Source organism: Podarcis raffonei, chromosome 17 (genome assembly GCF_027172205.1).
Source record: "Podarcis raffonei isolate rPodRaf1 chromosome 17, rPodRaf1.pri, whole genome shotgun sequence".
In the NCBI taxonomy this organism is placed as follows: domain Eukaryota; kingdom Metazoa; phylum Chordata; class Lepidosauria; order Squamata; family Lacertidae; genus Podarcis; species Podarcis raffonei.
In genome coordinates this window covers 862173-879837 of record NC_070618.1, presented here as the reverse complement: position 1 = coordinate 879837, position 17665 = coordinate 862173, and the positions used below count along the sequence as shown (strand labels likewise).

General features: G+C 44.6%; 2 protein-coding genes across 5 annotated transcripts in view; one reads left to right on the top strand and one right to left on the bottom strand.

Annotated features, from left to right (window-relative positions):
* Window positions 1-11418, top strand: part of ATP6V1A (ATPase H+ transporting V1 subunit A) — a 28083-nt gene extending 16665 nt beyond the window's left edge. For both annotated transcript variants that reach the window (XM_053371070.1, XM_053371071.1), the window contains exons 9-15: window positions 2347-2469; window positions 2581-2695; window positions 4476-4539; window positions 5836-6039; window positions 6844-6938; window positions 7715-7886; window positions 9137-11418. In XM_053371070.1, the coding sequence (XP_053227045.1) occupies window positions 2347-2469; window positions 2581-2695; window positions 4476-4539; window positions 5836-6039; window positions 6844-6938; window positions 7715-7886; window positions 9137-9229 (866 nt within the window). In that variant the 3' untranslated portion in view covers window positions 9230-11418. The remainder of the gene's footprint in view (window positions 1-2346; window positions 2470-2580; window positions 2696-4475; window positions 4540-5835; window positions 6040-6843; window positions 6939-7714; window positions 7887-9136) is intronic.
* The window catches only part of CTC1 (CST telomere replication complex component 1), a 42919-nt gene continuing 35593 nt past the window's right edge, over window positions 10340-17665 (bottom strand). For all 3 annotated transcript variants that reach the window (XM_053371061.1, XM_053371062.1, XM_053371063.1), the window contains 5 exons: window positions 16288-16447; window positions 14741-14805; window positions 13416-13581; window positions 13163-13289; window positions 10340-12190 (listed from right to left, as the gene is read on the bottom strand). In XM_053371061.1, coding sequence (XP_053227036.1) covers window positions 12087-12190; window positions 13163-13289; window positions 13416-13581; window positions 14741-14805; window positions 16288-16447 — 622 coding nt within the window. In that variant the 3' untranslated portion in view covers window positions 10340-12086. The remainder of the gene's footprint in view (window positions 12191-13162; window positions 13290-13415; window positions 13582-14740; window positions 14806-16287; window positions 16448-17665) is intronic.

Sequence of the window (17665 nt, the reverse complement as noted above, 5' to 3'; positions counted from 1 at the left end):
AGATGGGTGCCTGTAGTAAATTACCTCCCACTGGTTCTCCTTTGTGGTTCCTGCAGTCCCTCTGCCTGGGCAGAGCCTCAGTTGGGAAGGCTTTGGAGCTAGACAAGAGTTTCGGCAGGTACCCTGTCTCCCTCCCACCCCAGTGCCAGTGGCCTCTGTCCCAAATACTGGCGCTCTAGGCCCCTTCATTAGGATCAGAGATTGTGCAGTTCATGGGATGAGGACTGACATGGATATTTATTTTACATGCACCTTGCCTCCACCTCAGTACCTACCTCAGTTCCTCGCCCTCCCTTCACCATTCCAGAAGACATGTGCCTACGGTTACAGCCGTTGAGCCTCTGTTGCCTCCCCTAGGAAGGTGACCCTAACAAAGTCATATGGCAACAGCACCTCCAGTTCTGGCGCATCTGTGGCGGTTGCTGTTTTTCAACTAGACGCGATTCCCTGGCTTGTCCTTCTCTTCATTGTCATTCAGTGAAGCTAAACACAGTGCTACCTTGGTTCTTGGACTTAATCTGTTCCGGGAGGCCGTCCAACTCCCAAAATGGTTTGAAAACCAAGGCGCGACTTCTGATTGGCTGCAGAAGCTTCCTGCATTCAATCGGAAGCCACGTTGGATGTTCGGCTTCTGAAAAACGTTCGCAAACCAAAACACTGCAGTGTTTGGGAGCGATTTGTTCGGGAGCCAAGCTGTTCGACACCTTTAACCACCTTTAAGTGGTACCTTTAAACCAAGGTACCACTGTATTGGAGGATTAAGGACAGGCAAAAAGAAGAACTTCTTCACACAGTGAAGTGGGACGCAATTTTTTCGTCGCTTTTGGATATGAGGTGCCGGGTGTACAACAATGGTGCCAGAATTGGTTCGGACTCTCTTTGGGCCGGCTTCCTATATCCATGGTTGGAACTGTTCCTATAGCTCTATCCCTCTGAATCGGTTGGTTGCCAGTATTTCTGTGGACTGAGCACACCGTAGCCTGGTAACCCCATGGTGCTGCAAGACAGGCCCGGTTTGTTGTGTAGCTCAGAGTCCTATTTTGCATCTCAGCTCTGCCACTTTGGGAAGCCATGCTTTCTCGGAAATACCTTAAGGGACTGTTTTTAGTAGTAGTAGTTGTTGTTCTTAACCTGTAAGCTATAAACATCAGTACCCCAAAAACATTGTAATAATCAAAAGCAATGCAAAACAACTAATCCAGAATGCGGCAGCTAGACTGGTGACTGGGAGCGGCTGCCGAGATCACATAACACCAGTCTTGAAAGACCTACACTGGCTCCCAGTACGTTTCCGAGCACAATTCAAAGTGCTGATGCTGACCTTTAAAGCCCTAAACGGCCTCGGTCCAGTGTACCTGAAGGAGCGTCTCCACCTCCATCGTTCTGCCCGGACACTGAGGTCCAGCGCCAAGGGCCTTTTGGCGGTTCCCTCACTGAGAGAAGCGAAGTTACAGGGAACCAGGCAGAGGGCCTTCTTGGTGGTGGCGCCCACCCTGTGGAACACCCTCCCACCAGATGTCAAGGAAATAAACAACTCTCTGACTTTTAGAAGACATCTGAAGGCAGCCCTGTTTAGGGAAGCTTTTAATGTTTAACAGACTACTGTATTTTAATACTTTGTTGGAAGCCGCCCAGAGTGGCTGGGGAAACCCAGCCAGATGGGCACAGTATAAATAATAAATTATTATTATTATTATTATTAACAACAACAGTGTTAATGTTGTGTATGCAAAGCGCTTAGAAAAAGGGCTATTGTTAACTGAGAACTACATGTGCTAAACGAAAGCGGTCTGGTCTCTTTGCCCTACAGTATGATGGGCATTTCTATTTATTTCCAATTTTGTAATAAATAAAATTTTAAAATGGTGCTGGGTTTCTGTCTAGGAACATGTAAATGCTGCTATGAAATACAGGCATACCTTGTTTTCGAACAGCTTAGTTCTTGAACGTTTTGGCTCCTGAACGCCGCATAGTGACTATTCCGGTTTGCGAACTATTTTTGGAAGCCGAACGTCCAACGGGGCTTCCATGGCTCCTGCAGCCAATCAGAAGCCGCTTTTTGGTTTCCAAATGTTTCGGAAGTGGAACGGACTTCCGGAATGGATTCTGCTTGACTTCCAAGGTACAGCTGTAGTGGTAAGGGCAAGAACACGAGACAAAATGGTCTGCAAATAATATTGGAGGGCACAGGTGAGAATTGAAACGAGTGTTGAAACTTTCTTCCTGATGCTTACCTTCCCATTACTTTTTTACAAATCTGAGAGTCTATAAATGCTTCTAGGAGGATCTCTAGCCAGGATCTCCACTGTTTGCGACATCTGACCTGCAATTCTTGTTCTTTTGTAGGGATCACCTTGTCTGAGTATTTCCGCGACATGGGCTACAATGTCAGTATGATGGCTGACTCTACATCCCGATGGGCGGAGGCCCTTCGAGAAATTTCGGGACGCCTCGCTGAGATGCCTGCTGGTAGGCCTTCCGCTCCTGACGACCGCCTTGGGAGGTTTCTCCAAGAAAGGCCCTGAACCTTCCTGTGGTTGGGGAAGCTAACTTTCCATTTGTCTGTGTTGACGTCTGCAGATAGCGGTTATCCAGCCTATCTCGGCGCCCGCTTGGCTTCTTTCTACGAACGGGCCGGCAGAGTGAAGTGTCTGGGGAACCCAGAGAGGGAAGGGAGCGTCAGCATTGTGGGAGCGTAAGTATGGCAAAGTCCCTTGGTCCTTCATTTCTTCAGCTGGGATTTGCAAGGTCCGTCTTGTGCAAAGCAGAGCATTCCCTGTCTCCCGAGGAGCGACATAAGGAAGGCGAAATAGATAAGTCAGGGTCAGATGTGGCACGAGGGGGAGACGTTCAGTCTTCAGTTTGTTGATTCTCTGCCATGCTAGGGAAGGTGGAATCCAGAGCAAGCTGCTTGAGTGGAACCAACTATGCAGCACCCATGTCAGAATTCGAACCTGTAGCTTTACCATGCCATTTCTAGGGGAAACTAATGCGTGGGGATAACCACCCTATCTCTTTGTGCTTTCTTCTTCAAAACTGGTTAAAGGTCTTAAATTAGAATCTCATTAGTCTGACCCAGTCAGCTTTGATGTGTCTGTGTTACGGCTGCTTTCGCTGAGCCTACTTGATTTTCACTGCAGCTTCAAAAAAGGAGTGAGTCACGGATGGGGAACCTGTGGCCCTCAACAAGTCGTTGGACTACAAGTCCCATCATTCCCAGCCAGCACTGGTCAGTGGTCGGGGATGATGGGAGTTGTTGTCACATCAGCTGGAGGGCTGCTGGTTCCCTAAACCTGATTTAAATATTAGGAGCGTCTCTCCTTGTTTCAACCTCCCCCTCTATTAAGATCTGCTGAAGAGGCCCTTGTTGTCCTACCTATTCCTGGAGCACGTTGTGTGGGGACGGGGCCTTTTCTGTGGTGGCACCCCAACTATGGAACAACCTCCATCACAAGATTTTGGCCATTTTCTGACACCACACAAACATTTTTATCCTTCCAGACTTTTACACTGGCCATTGCTCTTTGAAGAGCTGAAGAGTGTCATTGGGGGTGGATCTGATACTGAGTCATAGACTGCTGTGGATCTCTTGTTTTTACTGAATTACATTTATTGTGTTTGATAATCTTCTTGCCAGGTGACCCGTTCTGTGTTCCTGCTTCTTTAAAATATTTCGCTTTGATTTCATGGTTATGCTTTGAGTTCTTACGCGCCACACAGATACATTTTCATTGTGGTCTAGAAATGAGTAAAATGGTAAATGTGGCTTGAGTGTGTGTGTAACTGCACTGAATTAGTCTTAACCCTTGGTATGGTACCGAGGACTGGGCTTATTTCTACAACATCTAGTACATGCTAGACTATGATTTACAACACTGCATCAAGGATGAAATCTGGGTTTGGTATTTTCCCCGTCCCCTTGTCTCAGATTGCGTTTCAGAAGAAGTTGTGTGGTGGGTGCAAATCTGAGCACCGAGTTGCCAAGTCACACAACTGCCGTTCCCCATGAAATGTCTATTGCTGCTGTTCATGCCTTTCTCTCTCTCTCGTGTCATGGCTAAAAATTGGCCGCTGTTTCTTTAATGCTTAAAAAGCTGGGTCAGCATGAGTCAGTGGCCTGCACTGGGTTGTATATATAGAGTGAGAAATGTTAGTTTGTTGTTGGGTTGGTTGGTTGGTTGGTTGGTTGGTTGGTTAGTTGGTTAGTTAGTGAGTGAGTGAGTGAGTGAAAGCTGCTGGTGTTGAGGTGTGCACAGTTGGTCAGTCGCTTTTTGCAGAAAGTCTTTTAAAAATAAAAGCAGAATCTACTCTGCAAGGATACCTTTCTTGTGGACTCTTTTATGCCGACAAGGGTCCGTGGACCAGGCTGAGGCAACAAAGGGAGGTCAGAACCTTTTTTATTTTTTTTACAATCACTGACATCTCTCTCTCTCTCTGTCTCTCTCTCTCTCCCCTTCTTTCCTATCTGTGCTCAGTGTATCTCCTCCGGGCGGCGACTTCTCTGACCCTGTTACTTCTGCTACTCTGGGCATCGTTCAGGTAGGTTTAGGTTCGGGTTCCTTAACCGAACGCAAGCTTCACTTTCCAGTGGTCTTCTGCTGCCTGTGCCCAGTGACTTGATTCATCTAGCCCAGCGTCGTCCACTATCAACAGTGGCTCATTGGGGTCTTGGCCAAATGCCTTTCTCTATTGGTTGGGCAGCACTTATTTCTGGGAATTACCTTCTCTTGGGCTGATGGGCAAGATTCTCTAGCAAGTACCCCATTAAAGGGGAACGGGGTCTTCCCTCCACCCCAAAACTGACTCTGCCTAGCTAGAGGGCAACAGAAGTTTGGCGCAGCTCATATGCAGGGCACAGGACCCTGAAAGGAGAGGGGAGCTGATATTTGAGGGATTCTCTATAACATCTGAATCATGACAGGGCCATGCATTACCTGGGCTGATGGGCTAGACGAGAGCCAATCATCTGAAATTGAATCCTTATGGTGAATGGTTCCTGGGTTCAAGAGTTGGGAAACTTCCTGTTTGGGATTGGGTTACACTCCCTCTTGACTGCGACGCCGGTGGCGCTGTGGGTTAATCCATAGAGCCTAGGGCTTGCTGATCAGAAGTTCAGCGGTTCGAATCCCCGTGACGGGGTGAGCTCCCATTGTTTGGTCCCAGCTACTGCCAATCTAGCAGTTCGAAAGCCTGTCATAGTGCAAGTAGATAAATAGGTACCGCTCCGGCAGGAAGGTAAACTGCATTTCCGTGCGCTGCTCTGGTTCACCAGAAGCGGCTTAGTCATGCTGGCCACATGACCCGGAAGATGTACGCCGGCTCCCTTGGCCAATAAAGTGAGATGAGTGCCGCAACCCCAGAGTCGGTCACAACTGGACCTAATGGTCAGGGGTCCCCCTTACCTTTGCACTCCCTCTTATACATAGTTTCAGGATACCCCCAAGGTCAGTTGTAGTCATTAGATGACCTCAGTAGCAAGGAGTCAGCTTCAGTTGGTATGTCAACAGTTGGACAGTGTTAGACACTGAATGAAAAATGGCCTTTTTCGCTTGGGGGTTTCTCAACAGTTGATCTCTTGATCATGCGATTATACTGTTTATTGTTTTTAGTTTGTATCAGAAGTCAGTATTTCTTCTTTTAAAAACAATTTTTTTATCAGTGGTGATTTATTATCTGTATGTGTGTATTGCTTTGCTCTATGTTTTAGAGACCTTGACCCCTGGTTATTTTAGAGTCTCTGACTTTCTTATTGCAAACTGCTTGGAGAGAGACCTGCATTGTGTAGCAAGCCGCCTGTAAGTTGACTAAATGAATAAAAGCCTGGTTGCTTGGCAGGTGTTCTGGGGCTTGGATAAGAAGCTTGCTCAGCGTAAGCACTTCCCATCTGTGAATTGGCTGATCAGCTACAGCAAGTACACGCGCGCTCTAGACGAGTACTATGACAAGCACTTCCCAGAGTTTGTCCCCTTGAGGACTAAAGCAAAGGAGATCTTGCAGGAAGAGGAGGATCTCGCAGAGATTGTTCAGCTGGTGGGGAAGGTGAGTAGAGGAGCGGCAGGGGGAGCAATGTTTTGGGGAGACATTTTTCCTCCATATTCTCAACTCCTATAGGCATGTCTGTGGGATAATGCAATACAGTCCAGCGACGATGCCTGCCTCTTGGCATCAATGGGGTGGGTGAAGGACTTGGGCGAGGATAGCGCCAGTACTAAAACGTTTTAGTTAGCATCTAAAACAGTGAATCCCCGCGATGGGGTGAGCTCTCGTTGCTCGGTCCCTGCTCCTGCCAACCTAGCAGTTCGAAAGCACGTCAAAGTGCAAGTAGATAAATAGGTACCGCTCCAGCAGGAAGGTAAACGGCGTTTCCGTGTGCTGCTCTGGTTCGCCAGAAGCGGCTTAATCATGCTGGCCACATTGACCCAGAAACTGTATGCTGGCTCCCTCGGCCAATAAAGTGAGATGAGCGCCGCAGCCCCAGAGTCGGCCACGACTGGATCTAATGGTCAGGGGTCCCTTTACCTAAAACAGTGGTAGGTGCTGGTACGCAAATTATAAGTGATACGCTCCCTCTCAAAGGGGATTTTTCTCCCTTATTGGCAAAACAAGGCTTAGAGTGAGCAGTTAAGGACTGGCAGTGAGTAAATGAGAAGCGTCCAGAGATGTGGAGTGTCTCAGAAGCCAGAGCAGAAGTTGTAGTTGGGAAATACGGCGGACAGAAGATTCAGTAACAGGTGGACTAGAAATGTGGACTAGAGAATTTTTAAAATAAAATAAAAATAAATGAACCTGTAACATCAGGAGCACCAGGGAGCCAGGAAGCTAACGAGTCTCTTTCACTTCTAGGCTTCCTTGGCAGAAACAGACAAAATTACATTGGAAGTTGCCAAGCTCATTAAAGATGACTTCCTGCAACAGAATGGCTACACTCCATATGACAGGTTTGCAGCTATTTTCACAAGAGTTTTTGATGTTTCAGGAGCTGAAATGGGCACTGAAGAAGTAGACAGTGTTACGCTAGACGTTTCCCAGTCAACTTTCATGGGCGAAGAAGGGCGTTAGAATTTTGGTCTCTTCCTGCCGCAGTTTGCTGTTCCATGACTCATCTGCTGCCGAGAATAAAATGTCATCTCCAGAAAGCAGGAACAAGAACAGCTTTCAGATTTGCTTAGCTGCCCTGGAACTCCTTAACCTGTAGAAATCTGTTGAGCTTATGGTAGTGTTATAAGAAAAACTGCTCCCTTTCCCTTATGGGATATTACGGAGCCCATATAGAGTCCTTAAGTGGGTTCCCTGTCAGTAAGAGAAAGCAGGGGCCACCCAGAGAATATTGAGAAGCAAAGCGGCTAGTAAGCCTGATCTTTATTAAAGGAACTGTTGCAACAGGGTCCCCACTCACCACACGCAGGAGGGAGGAGAAACCCTGAACAACGGTGCGCAGGCCCTTATATAGACTTTTGAAACTGCCCACCCTGTAGCCCAAGACCACCCCCCGAAACATCATACATACATCACAGAAGGAGGCGGTCTACAGCAGAAATCCTGTCTGCCAGGATACCTGATAATGGTCGCTGATTGCAGTAACTGGGCAGTCTGGCCATTTTTTTATGATGGTTAATACTTTAGTTCCTGAGTCCAGGTCACAGGCTCACCCTATTCATTCACAAATGCGCCCTTTAGACAGGACTTGCAAGCCTTCTCTGCTTTTTTCTGTTAGGTTCTGCCCATTTTATAAGACAGTGGGAATACTGTCCAACATGATCGCGTTTTATGATATGGCACGTCGAGCAGTTGAGACCACTGCCCAGAGTGACAATAAGATCACTTGGGCCATCATCAGAGAGAACATGAATGAGATTCTTTACCGACTCACATCAATGAAATTCAAGGTATGTCCTCTGCGTGAGGGGGAGTTACAGCAAAACAAACCGAGATTCCTTCTCCTGGCTGTGTGTTAGGTGGTCTCCATTTTTGGGTAGCGTGAGGACATTGTCAGAATGCCCCCTATTTGACTTGGTTGTGACAATGGCAAGCATTTGAGGCCCAACTTGGCAGTGTTGTGTTTTTATATTTAAGAGAAAACAAAAGATGCAGTAGGCAATTTTCATATTCTGCCAGCAGGTTATTGTGTCATAGAATTCTACTCAATCTTGAGCCAGAGCAGATTCCAATGTATAGTTAGCAGAGTAAAAACTTAAAACACATTGCAGGATTCCACCAAAATAGACCAGAGGTAATTAATATTTAATTCAGCAGAGCTTTACTACTACTGAAGGCAAATCAGCATAATGGCCATTGTGTTATTATGTGGTCGTTTGACATGAGCTATAAAGTAAGATTAAAATTGTCTCCAGGTGAGCCTTTTTAAAAATAACAAAACTTAAGGAAAGGGCTACATTAGTGGTCACAGTGATCCCCATTCTCTTCTCCTCTTGACAACAAGCCATATTTCATTTATCAATTTGAGATCAGTGATTAGACTAGTCTTGCCATGGCTGCAGTTGGCTGCTTCTGGGATGAACATGGCTGTTGTCCACGCTGACAGTGTTGCTTTTTTCTAGTCCATCCAGACAGTAGTTTAAAACTGTGTTACCTCAGTCCAATGGGAAGAGGAGAGTAGAATACCTTCCACGTACAGTGGTACCTTGGTTCTCAAACTTAATCCGTTGCGGAAGTCCGTTCCAAAACCAAGTGTTCCAAAACCAAGGTGCACTTTCCCATAGAAAGTAAAGCAAAACAGGTTAATCCGTTCCAGACGATTAACAACCTCTCAAACAGCCATTTAACATGAATATTACTATCTAACAAGACCATTGATCCATAAAATGAAAGCAATAAACAATGTACTGCAGACACACAATCAATCAATCAATCAATCAATCAGTAGTTGAACTGTGTTCCACAAAGTCACAAAAAAAGAGCAAAGCACGTTCAGCTTCTGAAAAAAGTTCTCAAACCGGAACGCTTCCGGGTTTGCAGTGTTTGGGTTCCAAGGCACCACTGTATTGATAAATGTAAGCTCATATATGGGCACTGGGGGTAGAAATTGCCTAGGAAGGAAATACTCCAGGCAACCTCCTTCCTGACAATGGACCACAAAGCTCCAGCAATTTCTGAGTTTTGGTCTGTCCAATTTCAGGACCCAGTGAAAGATGGAGAGGCCAAGATCAAAGCAGACTACGCCCAGCTCTTTGAAGACATGCAGAATGCATTCCGCAGTTTGGAAGACTAGAGTCACGACTCTTCTGGAGCCCCAACTGAGTGTGTTCCTCATCTCCGTCTTCTTGCTTTTCCATGGATAGAAGATGCACACTTCACTGAAGATTTCCTTTTATCTTTGAAAACATTCCCGTTTAGTTTGATAGCTGTGTTTTTGTGTGTGTAAATCTGAGCTTCAGAGCGTAAAACAGGTTTTGTAAAGGTCCCTTTGAGGTTGAAAGTCTCCTTTACCAGATTTGACCTCTTAGCCAGCAGTTTCCCTTTCTTTGGAAGAGAACCAGGGGAGCTCAAGAGTTTTTCTGGGGGAGAGAAAAAACCCACATATCCTGCTGTATATGTATAGATTGCATTGGGGCACTTGAACCCTTTTTCCTGGATTACTGCTATTCACTTGAGGCAATTCTGATGCATCAGAGATAGGATTTATTTATTGTACTTTAATGTTGCTGCTGCTGCTACCCTGAAAAAAATCAAATCTATAAATTACTTAGCTACAATATTATTTAACTATTTTCCTGTTTCATCCAGTGTTGAAAAATTGCAGGCTTGTGGGGGCAAAGAGGAGAGCCCAGCAGCAATCTTTCTGCTCATCTTATCTGAGGAAGCACAATTTTCCTTAAATATAAATTACATTTATTACTCACAACCATGGATGCTTCTAGCTAGTAATGGGTTCCACTCTCTCCCTAGATCATCTCCACCCCCAAATACAGAAATTAAGTCACGTCTCTGTGTGCTGCAGCTTAATATATATATTTGCCTATATGCAGTGGGATAAGGCAGAAACTTAATCATTGTTTTTCAGTGGGACAAGGCAGCAGTCCTCTCCTCTGCCTCCTTGCCTGCGTTATTCTTTGCAGTTACCGCAACAATTAAAGCAAAATTGGGAGCCACACATTTTTTACTTTGGATTTTTGTTTTTATTTCAATCACTGGAATAGCGGAACAGTAGTTCTTAACATTATAGGGCAGGGATGGGGGTAGAGATGGGAAGGTCTGGGGGAAAACTGGAAAAATTGGGGGGGGGGTAATTTCCCCCCCAAAGCCGTTTTTTTGGGGGGGACGACAGCTTGGGGGGGAATGGGGGTGGACCTAGTCCCCCCTCAATTTTTCTGATTTTCCCCAGGCTTTGGCTGTCTGAATTTTACTGGACTCCAGCTCCCATCAGTCTCAGGTAGCATGGCTGGTGGTTGGGAATGTCAGGGGTTGAAGGCAGACAGCAGCTGGAGCCTATAGGTTTCCCCATCGCTGTGGTGGAGTAAGAGAATATAGAGAATTTGTCATTTTACAGAGCTGGTGATTTTGGGACGTTTGCTCTGCTAGTCTTGTCTTGCAGGACACGTGAGCAGTACTGCTCAGTTACCTTCTAGCGCGCAGGGTAGTATTTTCTCACCTTGGAGAAGTTAGTTACTTTTCCTGGTGCTCATGTTCTGATTACAGTTTCAATAATGAAGAAGAACCTTAATTTCCACTGAATAAACATCTAGTGCCATCATGTCACTGCTGCAAAAACACGGGTTCCTAGCAAAAAAACACCTAATGCCCCTTCTGGGTCAGTTTCCTATTCTAAACAGCAGAAAACCTGCTTAGTTGCAGAATGGTTATAACTGCAGGTGACACTTGTACAAGTTAAATGCTCCATCTCTCTCTCCACCCAAAAATAAAATAACGTTGCCAGGAAGTTTCTAGGTTCCTAACCCCCAGGTGTATCTTGTCTTTAAGTTAAATGCCAGTTAAAACCTAACTGCATCTTGGCATTATTGTTGGTTCTGCATTGAGTGTCAGTTTCCTCAAGCGTGGCGTATGAATGATTTGTGCAAAACCCACTTTTGCTGAAAACCTAATTGACTGTACTGTGCTGTAGCATTTCATGCCTATGAAACCGCTAACTACTTTAAGAGGATGCTGTAAAATTTTACGAACTATATCTGAAATAAAGATGTCTATTTATTGTGCTGTACCTGCCTAAAACTGGCCAGTTCAGTTTCATATATATTTTGTCTCCTTGTTTTGTGTCTGTTTTTCAGTGTTAGAAAAATAACTTGCTGTGCTGCTGCAAATTCTTGGTTCACCAAAAAGTGGAGAAATGGGACAAGGTGGGGAGGGGGGAAGGGGAAGCCTGTATAGTAAGTACATTATCTGTTGCTAGAAACTGTGTACATTGTGGAAGTAACTGAGAATAAAAAATGGATTTAGAATATACTTGACCTGTCCTTCCTTATGTAGCAAAAATGTTCACTGATTTTTTTTCAGCTAGAGGGCTCAGCTTCCACTTAGAGATTAGTGGAAGTCAAGAGGCTTTAAAAAAAGCCTGTTTAGCAAATCTCAGAGCACCTCAGTCCCCATGTTTTTGACATGACCCTTAAGATTGCGCAGAAATCCTCTTAATTCTGATGAATCAAGACCTCAAGAATGTGAAGGAAGTATTTTGAGGGGCTTTCAGCTATGGACTTCCCCTTGTCCCAAAACTCATCAAAGTCTCGGAATGTATATCAAACTACTACTCGGCCAAAATAAAAACTAGCATGTTATGCATTCATAGTAGCTAGAACAGTCAGTGCCAGAATTTGCAAAAAAATAGGCTAGAATACACGAAAGGTGGTGAAAATTAATAGTCATATCTGCATGACAGAAAAACAAGCTAGATGTTTAAAATGAGTGTTATTTTTGCAACAGCAATTAGGAATATCTTTAAAAAGCCACAAAATAGATTTGTTCAAGTTTTATTAAATTTACTGCATTTTATATGAGAAACGTAAATGACGTGTCTCCAAATGATGGGTTGCATGGAAGAAGCAGAAATGTCTTAATTGCTCTTCCGCAGCAGGATAAGACCCGAGATGTACAGCCTTTTGTTACAAGCCTCACGTTCATGTCGCCTCCTGGAGGTCCAGACACATCAAGTTCCACCGCTGCCTCGTCTGACTTAGGAACTCGAAGCCATTGGAGAAAAACCTCCTCAACTGTCCTAAGCCTTGGGGAAAAACAAAAACACAGTTTCACTTTAAACAATGAAGTCTCAACATTCCACGTAAGATTTGGGGTGTTGAAACCAAACAACCATGTAGCCATTGTACAATTCCATTGTATTATTTTTTTCATTTGATTTACTTTTAAAACATTATTTGAGCTACCTAAAAATTCAGATATTTCCTTAGGGAAAGTTGGTTAGGACAAGACTAAGCTCGGACTATAAGCTGGAAAAAGATACCTAGACACCTACAATTTTCTTTCTTTCTAAATTTAAGAAGCCTTTACAACATGCCACAATCTCCAGATTCTTGGTCCTGAAAGTATAAATCACCAGAGGTCTATAGGACCATGGATGACAAGCCCTTCCAACCCATCATAAATCCACACACAAAAAAACACCACAGGTATATTAATCAAATTGCCAAACCTGCTTTTTTTTGTTTGTTTATTTTAAAATGTGCAGGCCAACAGCCAACTTGCCCTTTTCCTCTGATTCCTAATACGTAAATATTTTTCAACCAGTTCAGTAAAAACTATGTTATGTGAAAAAAGTAAAGGACACCTGGACAATTAAATCCAGTCAAAGGCGACTGGGGTTGGGGTGCTCATCTCACTTTCAGGCCGAGGGAGATGCCATTGTCCACAGACAGCTTTCCAGGTCATGTGGCCAGCAGGACTAAACCGCTTCTGGCACAATGGAACACGCTGACGGAAACCAGAGCGCACAGAAACGTCGTTTACCTTCCCACCACAGCGGTACCTATTTATCTACTTGTACTGGCGTGCTTTCAAACTGCTAGGTTGGCAGGAGCTGGGACAGAGCAACAGGAGCTCACCCCATCACGGGGATTCAAACCACCGACCTTCTGATTGGCAAGCCCAAAAGGCTCAGTGGTGTAGACCACAATGCCACTCATCCAACCAGTCCATGACATCTCAGCTCCGATAAGATTGAGGACACATATCTACATACCTGCCTCGTGATCTCCCGAGGGCTTTCTATCTGGTCTGAAAGTCAACAGGACAGGCCGACAGACAATTGGGCTTCTGCATAAGCTTCTCAAGTACCAGATGAACAGGTCTTCACGCTCCTCAGTTTGCTATCAAAAACAGAAGATTATTGGCAGTGGACTGAGCAAGTGAAATACACAGAGAAGATCACTAGGGAGAATTTGTAATTCAGATATGGGGTTAGCAGTTCAACCAGAGGAGAATAAGCCACTCACCTCAGGAGCCGTATTAATTTCACTGTGCTGAATGCCAATACTGCCTGTGTTCTTAACATGGTTCTGTAGAACATCCCACTCCTTGGCGCTCAAAGCCAGCACTTTCTGCACTTGTTGGTTCTTGCACACCACCACAAATTCTCTTGTTCCATCTTCTACTATGATTCTGAAGGTTTGAAGAAGTAAGGAGATCACAAAATTATTCTGACTCGGAATGGTGGTCTATGTCAGGGAATGACCTGAAGCAGAGGACTGGGGAATGCATTCTCAGGCAGATCAGCTTAGCTCCGAAGAGGAGCGGAGGGGGAAGATTCACACCCCCCCCTTATCTTCAGTGGTTTGAGAAGCAGCGAGAGACACAGACGCAGAGCAGCTTAGACAGGAGTTACGTAACTACGAGGTAATAGCAAGGGAAAGAGAAGGGAGGGAGCAGCTAGCCGAGACGTCGTTAGTGTGGGGGAACCTCCTTCCCCACAAACTAAAACAAGGGTCAGCAACCTTTTTCAGCCATGAGCTGGTCCACTGTCCCTCAAACCATGTGGGGGGCCGGACTATATATTTTTTTTTGGGGGGGGGGAGATGAACGAATTCCTATGCCCCATAAATAACCCAGAGATGCATTTTAAATAAAAGCACACATTCTACTCATGTAAAAACACGCTGATTCCTGGACCGTCCGGGGGCCGGATATAGAAGGCGATTGGGCTGCATCCAGCCCCCAGGCCTTAGGTTGCCTACCCCTGAACTAGGAGGTCTGTCCATATTTGAGAACAAAGGATGCAAAGAGGAAGAGGGACTTTGCGTTGGCGCCCAGGATGTTGTGGGAGACAGAAGTGGGAGGATTTATAGTGGCTAACTGCTCTCCTTGTGGAAAGATGTGGATTTTTGCTCGCAACCTGATGCTTGAATAAAAGAACTATAAATTATAAACGGCTTGTTATTTCTTGTTTGTGAAGTTACCAAAGGGAGACGAGGGCTCTTCGTGCCTCACAGTCTACTAAACTGGCTTACAGTACAGTCCAAGTGAGGAACCTCCCCTAGACCACCTAGATGACTCTGGCTTTTGGCCCATGGGGACTTTTTGGCCAAGCCACACCCACCTACCCTATACCTGGTGCCATATACCATGTCAGGTATGGGGCAGGTAAAAACTTGGCTGAAGGAGCTGAAAGGGACTGAGCAAAACCAGACAAACTTTGAGACTTGCTCAGGCTGCACAGACATTGCATTCAAATCCTGACTCTGGCTAAACAGAACCTTCAAAGCCACATCAAAGGAAGATTGTGGAAAGCAAATTCACCTCAAATCTAATCCACTGTACTCACCTGGCACGGGCCTTGCACACTCCTGTACGTGACAGACAAGGTGGGTTATACTGGCTGCATCTTCCCTGGATGAGAGAGAGAAAGATGGCAAACTCAGGTCACTTCTCACTGAGGGGGTAAACAAGTAAATGTCCTTCGGGATAGAGGTGCAGGGTTCCTACAACTGAATGCTTTCGCCACACAAAAATGCGAATAGATAGACATAACATGTATAAGGACAGGAGGGAAAACCACGGACAGAATACTGTATTTTTCGCTCCTGACCATAAGACGCACCTAGTTTTTAGAGGAGGAAAACAAGAAAAAATATTCTGAACGAAACAGTGGATGTATGATTTTTTTGGTGCAGGCTGTAGCCATGGACATGCTATGTGATCTGATGGTGAATGTGGGGTGACCCAATGTAAAAATCCTTAGGATCCATGGGCTTTTACATCCCCCCTCCCAGGCAGCCTCCTTTATCTCTAGCGTCCCTTATCTCTCTCCCGATCCCACTGATCAGCTGCTTTCCTTTCAACACTTCCTTCCCTCTTGCTTGCCTTAGTGTCTTTTCCTTAGCTAGAGCAGTTTTTTGCTCCTCCTTTTCTTCTAATTTCACTCCTTATTGCTTTAGTCTTCCTGTTTCCCCCCATTGCAAGTTTGCTGTCTTTACCTCCCCCCTCCCAGGCAGCCTCCTTTATCTCTAGTGTCCCTTATCTCCTTCCCGATGGGCAAACAATCAGTGGCTTTGTTTCAACACCCCCTTCCCTCTTTCAAAAAAAAAAGCACGATCTGCTTTTTGCCCTTGGGCAATTCGGCTCCAGGGACCACACATTCGCTCCATAAGACACACAGACATTTCCCCTTACTTTTTAGGAAGAAAAGTGTGTCTTATGGAACAAAAAATACGGTAACTATCACACACAGGAGGAAGAAGGATATACTGTGGTACCTCGATTTTCGAACGTAATCCATTCCGGAAGAGCGTTCAAGTTCTGAAACGTTCAAAAACCGAAAACTCAAAAGCCGACAGTTAAGCCTCATGATCCTGCGCTCAGCGGAAGCTCGTGGCATGTTCAAATTCCGAGGCGTGTTCAAAAACCAAAGCATTTACTTCCGGGTTTACGGCGTTTGCAAACCAAAATGTCCGTCAATGGAGACATTCGAAAACCGAGGTACCACTGTAGTTTGAATGCTTCACCTCTGGGTTTATAAATCATTTAATGTGTCAAGAGAAGCGGATGTCGTTAATATTGCAGTTATAGTATAAGGGGTTGTTATTTTGACTGGAATGTAATAGAGATAAATAAGCTGTTGGAAAGCAGAACAAAGTAAATCATCAAACCATCAATTCTAGCATGCAGGAGGCCACCTAAATTATATAATTTGGCATCTGAATGATTGGGATTAGTAATTGTATAATAATTTGGCACTGTTATAATGAGGCTAACATTGGATTATTGTCATTGAAATCTAATAAAAATTATTGTTATTAAAAATATGCCCCCTTTGCACAGAAAAACGTCAGGAGAAAGGTTCTAGTTAGAGGATATGAGTTTGCTGGGCACCTCTGTGAAGATGCTGTTGCAAAGGGAGCAGCTCCAGTGCAAGGACAAAGACAGGACACACGTCACGTGACAGGCAACCTGTGCTTGGCCCAGACCAGAAGGCTCAGGTGTTATCTTGGACAAATATAGCACGGAAGGAGCAGAGGCGGCACCCAGCTGCCTAAAATTAAAAAGACAAAAAGGATAGACAAACGGAAAGGTTTTAGTTATGAGATATCAAAGTTTCAAAAAGAACTTCTAGAAAGCAATACTAAAATACTGTCGAAAATGTATAATTTGCTCCTGGAATGGCATACAAAAGATGAACAGGTTAAATTGGTTATGGTACACTGGGCAAAGGACTTAATACAGATGGCAGATTGGGAGAGGCTTTGGGAAACAGATTTGAAATTCACAGCATCCTGTACGCTAAATATGAAAATGATGTACCGGTGGGTATTTGAGCTCTACTAAATTAACTAAAATGTATAGAACAAGTTCAAATTTCTGCTGGAAGTGTAAAGAAAAGGAATGAACCTTTTACCATATGTGGTGGACATGTAAGGTAACAAAACCATTTTGGGAAATGGTATATAATGAATTGAAAAAAAATGTTTAAAATAACTTTTGTTAAAAATCCAGAAGCTTTCCTATTAGGACTTAGAGGTACTGAGATCCCAAGGGAACAGAAAAGACGTTTTATGTATGCGACAACAGCTGCACAGGTGTTGCTAGCCCAAAGATGGAAAGAAGAAATAATCCCAGCTAGGGAAGAATGGCAAACCAAGTTGCTGAACTGCGCTGAGATGGCAAAACTAACCGGGAAACTCAGGAATCAAGAAGATAAGGACTTTAAAAAAGAATGGGGAAATTTTATGATATATCTAGGAGACCATTGTAAGCAAGTTAAAACTTTAGCTGGACTTTGAGATACACTTGTAAAGTAATGAAAACTATGGATAATTTGGAAAAATGGAAAATTTGGAGAACGGACTCATATGTCATTTTAAATATTGTAATAAGGACCCATGTAGGGGATGGGAGAAGTCAGGAATACAGTGGTACCTCGGGTTACAAACGCTTCGGGTTACAAACACTTTGGGTTACAGACTCCACTAACCCAGAAGTAGTACCTCGAGTTAAGAACTTTGCTTCAGCATGAGAACAGAAATCACGCCATGGCGGCGTGGCAACAGGGGGAAGCCCCATTAGCTAAAGTGGTACCTCGGGTTAAGAACAGTTTCAGGTTAAGAACGGACCTCCGGAACGAATTAAGTTCTTAACCCGAGGTACCACTTTACAGAGAATCTCGTGAAATGATTATAAAAGCTGTTTGACTGTAAACTTGTCCTGGTAAAAGCAAATAAAAAAGATTTTTTTAAAAAGAAAAAAGAAAAAA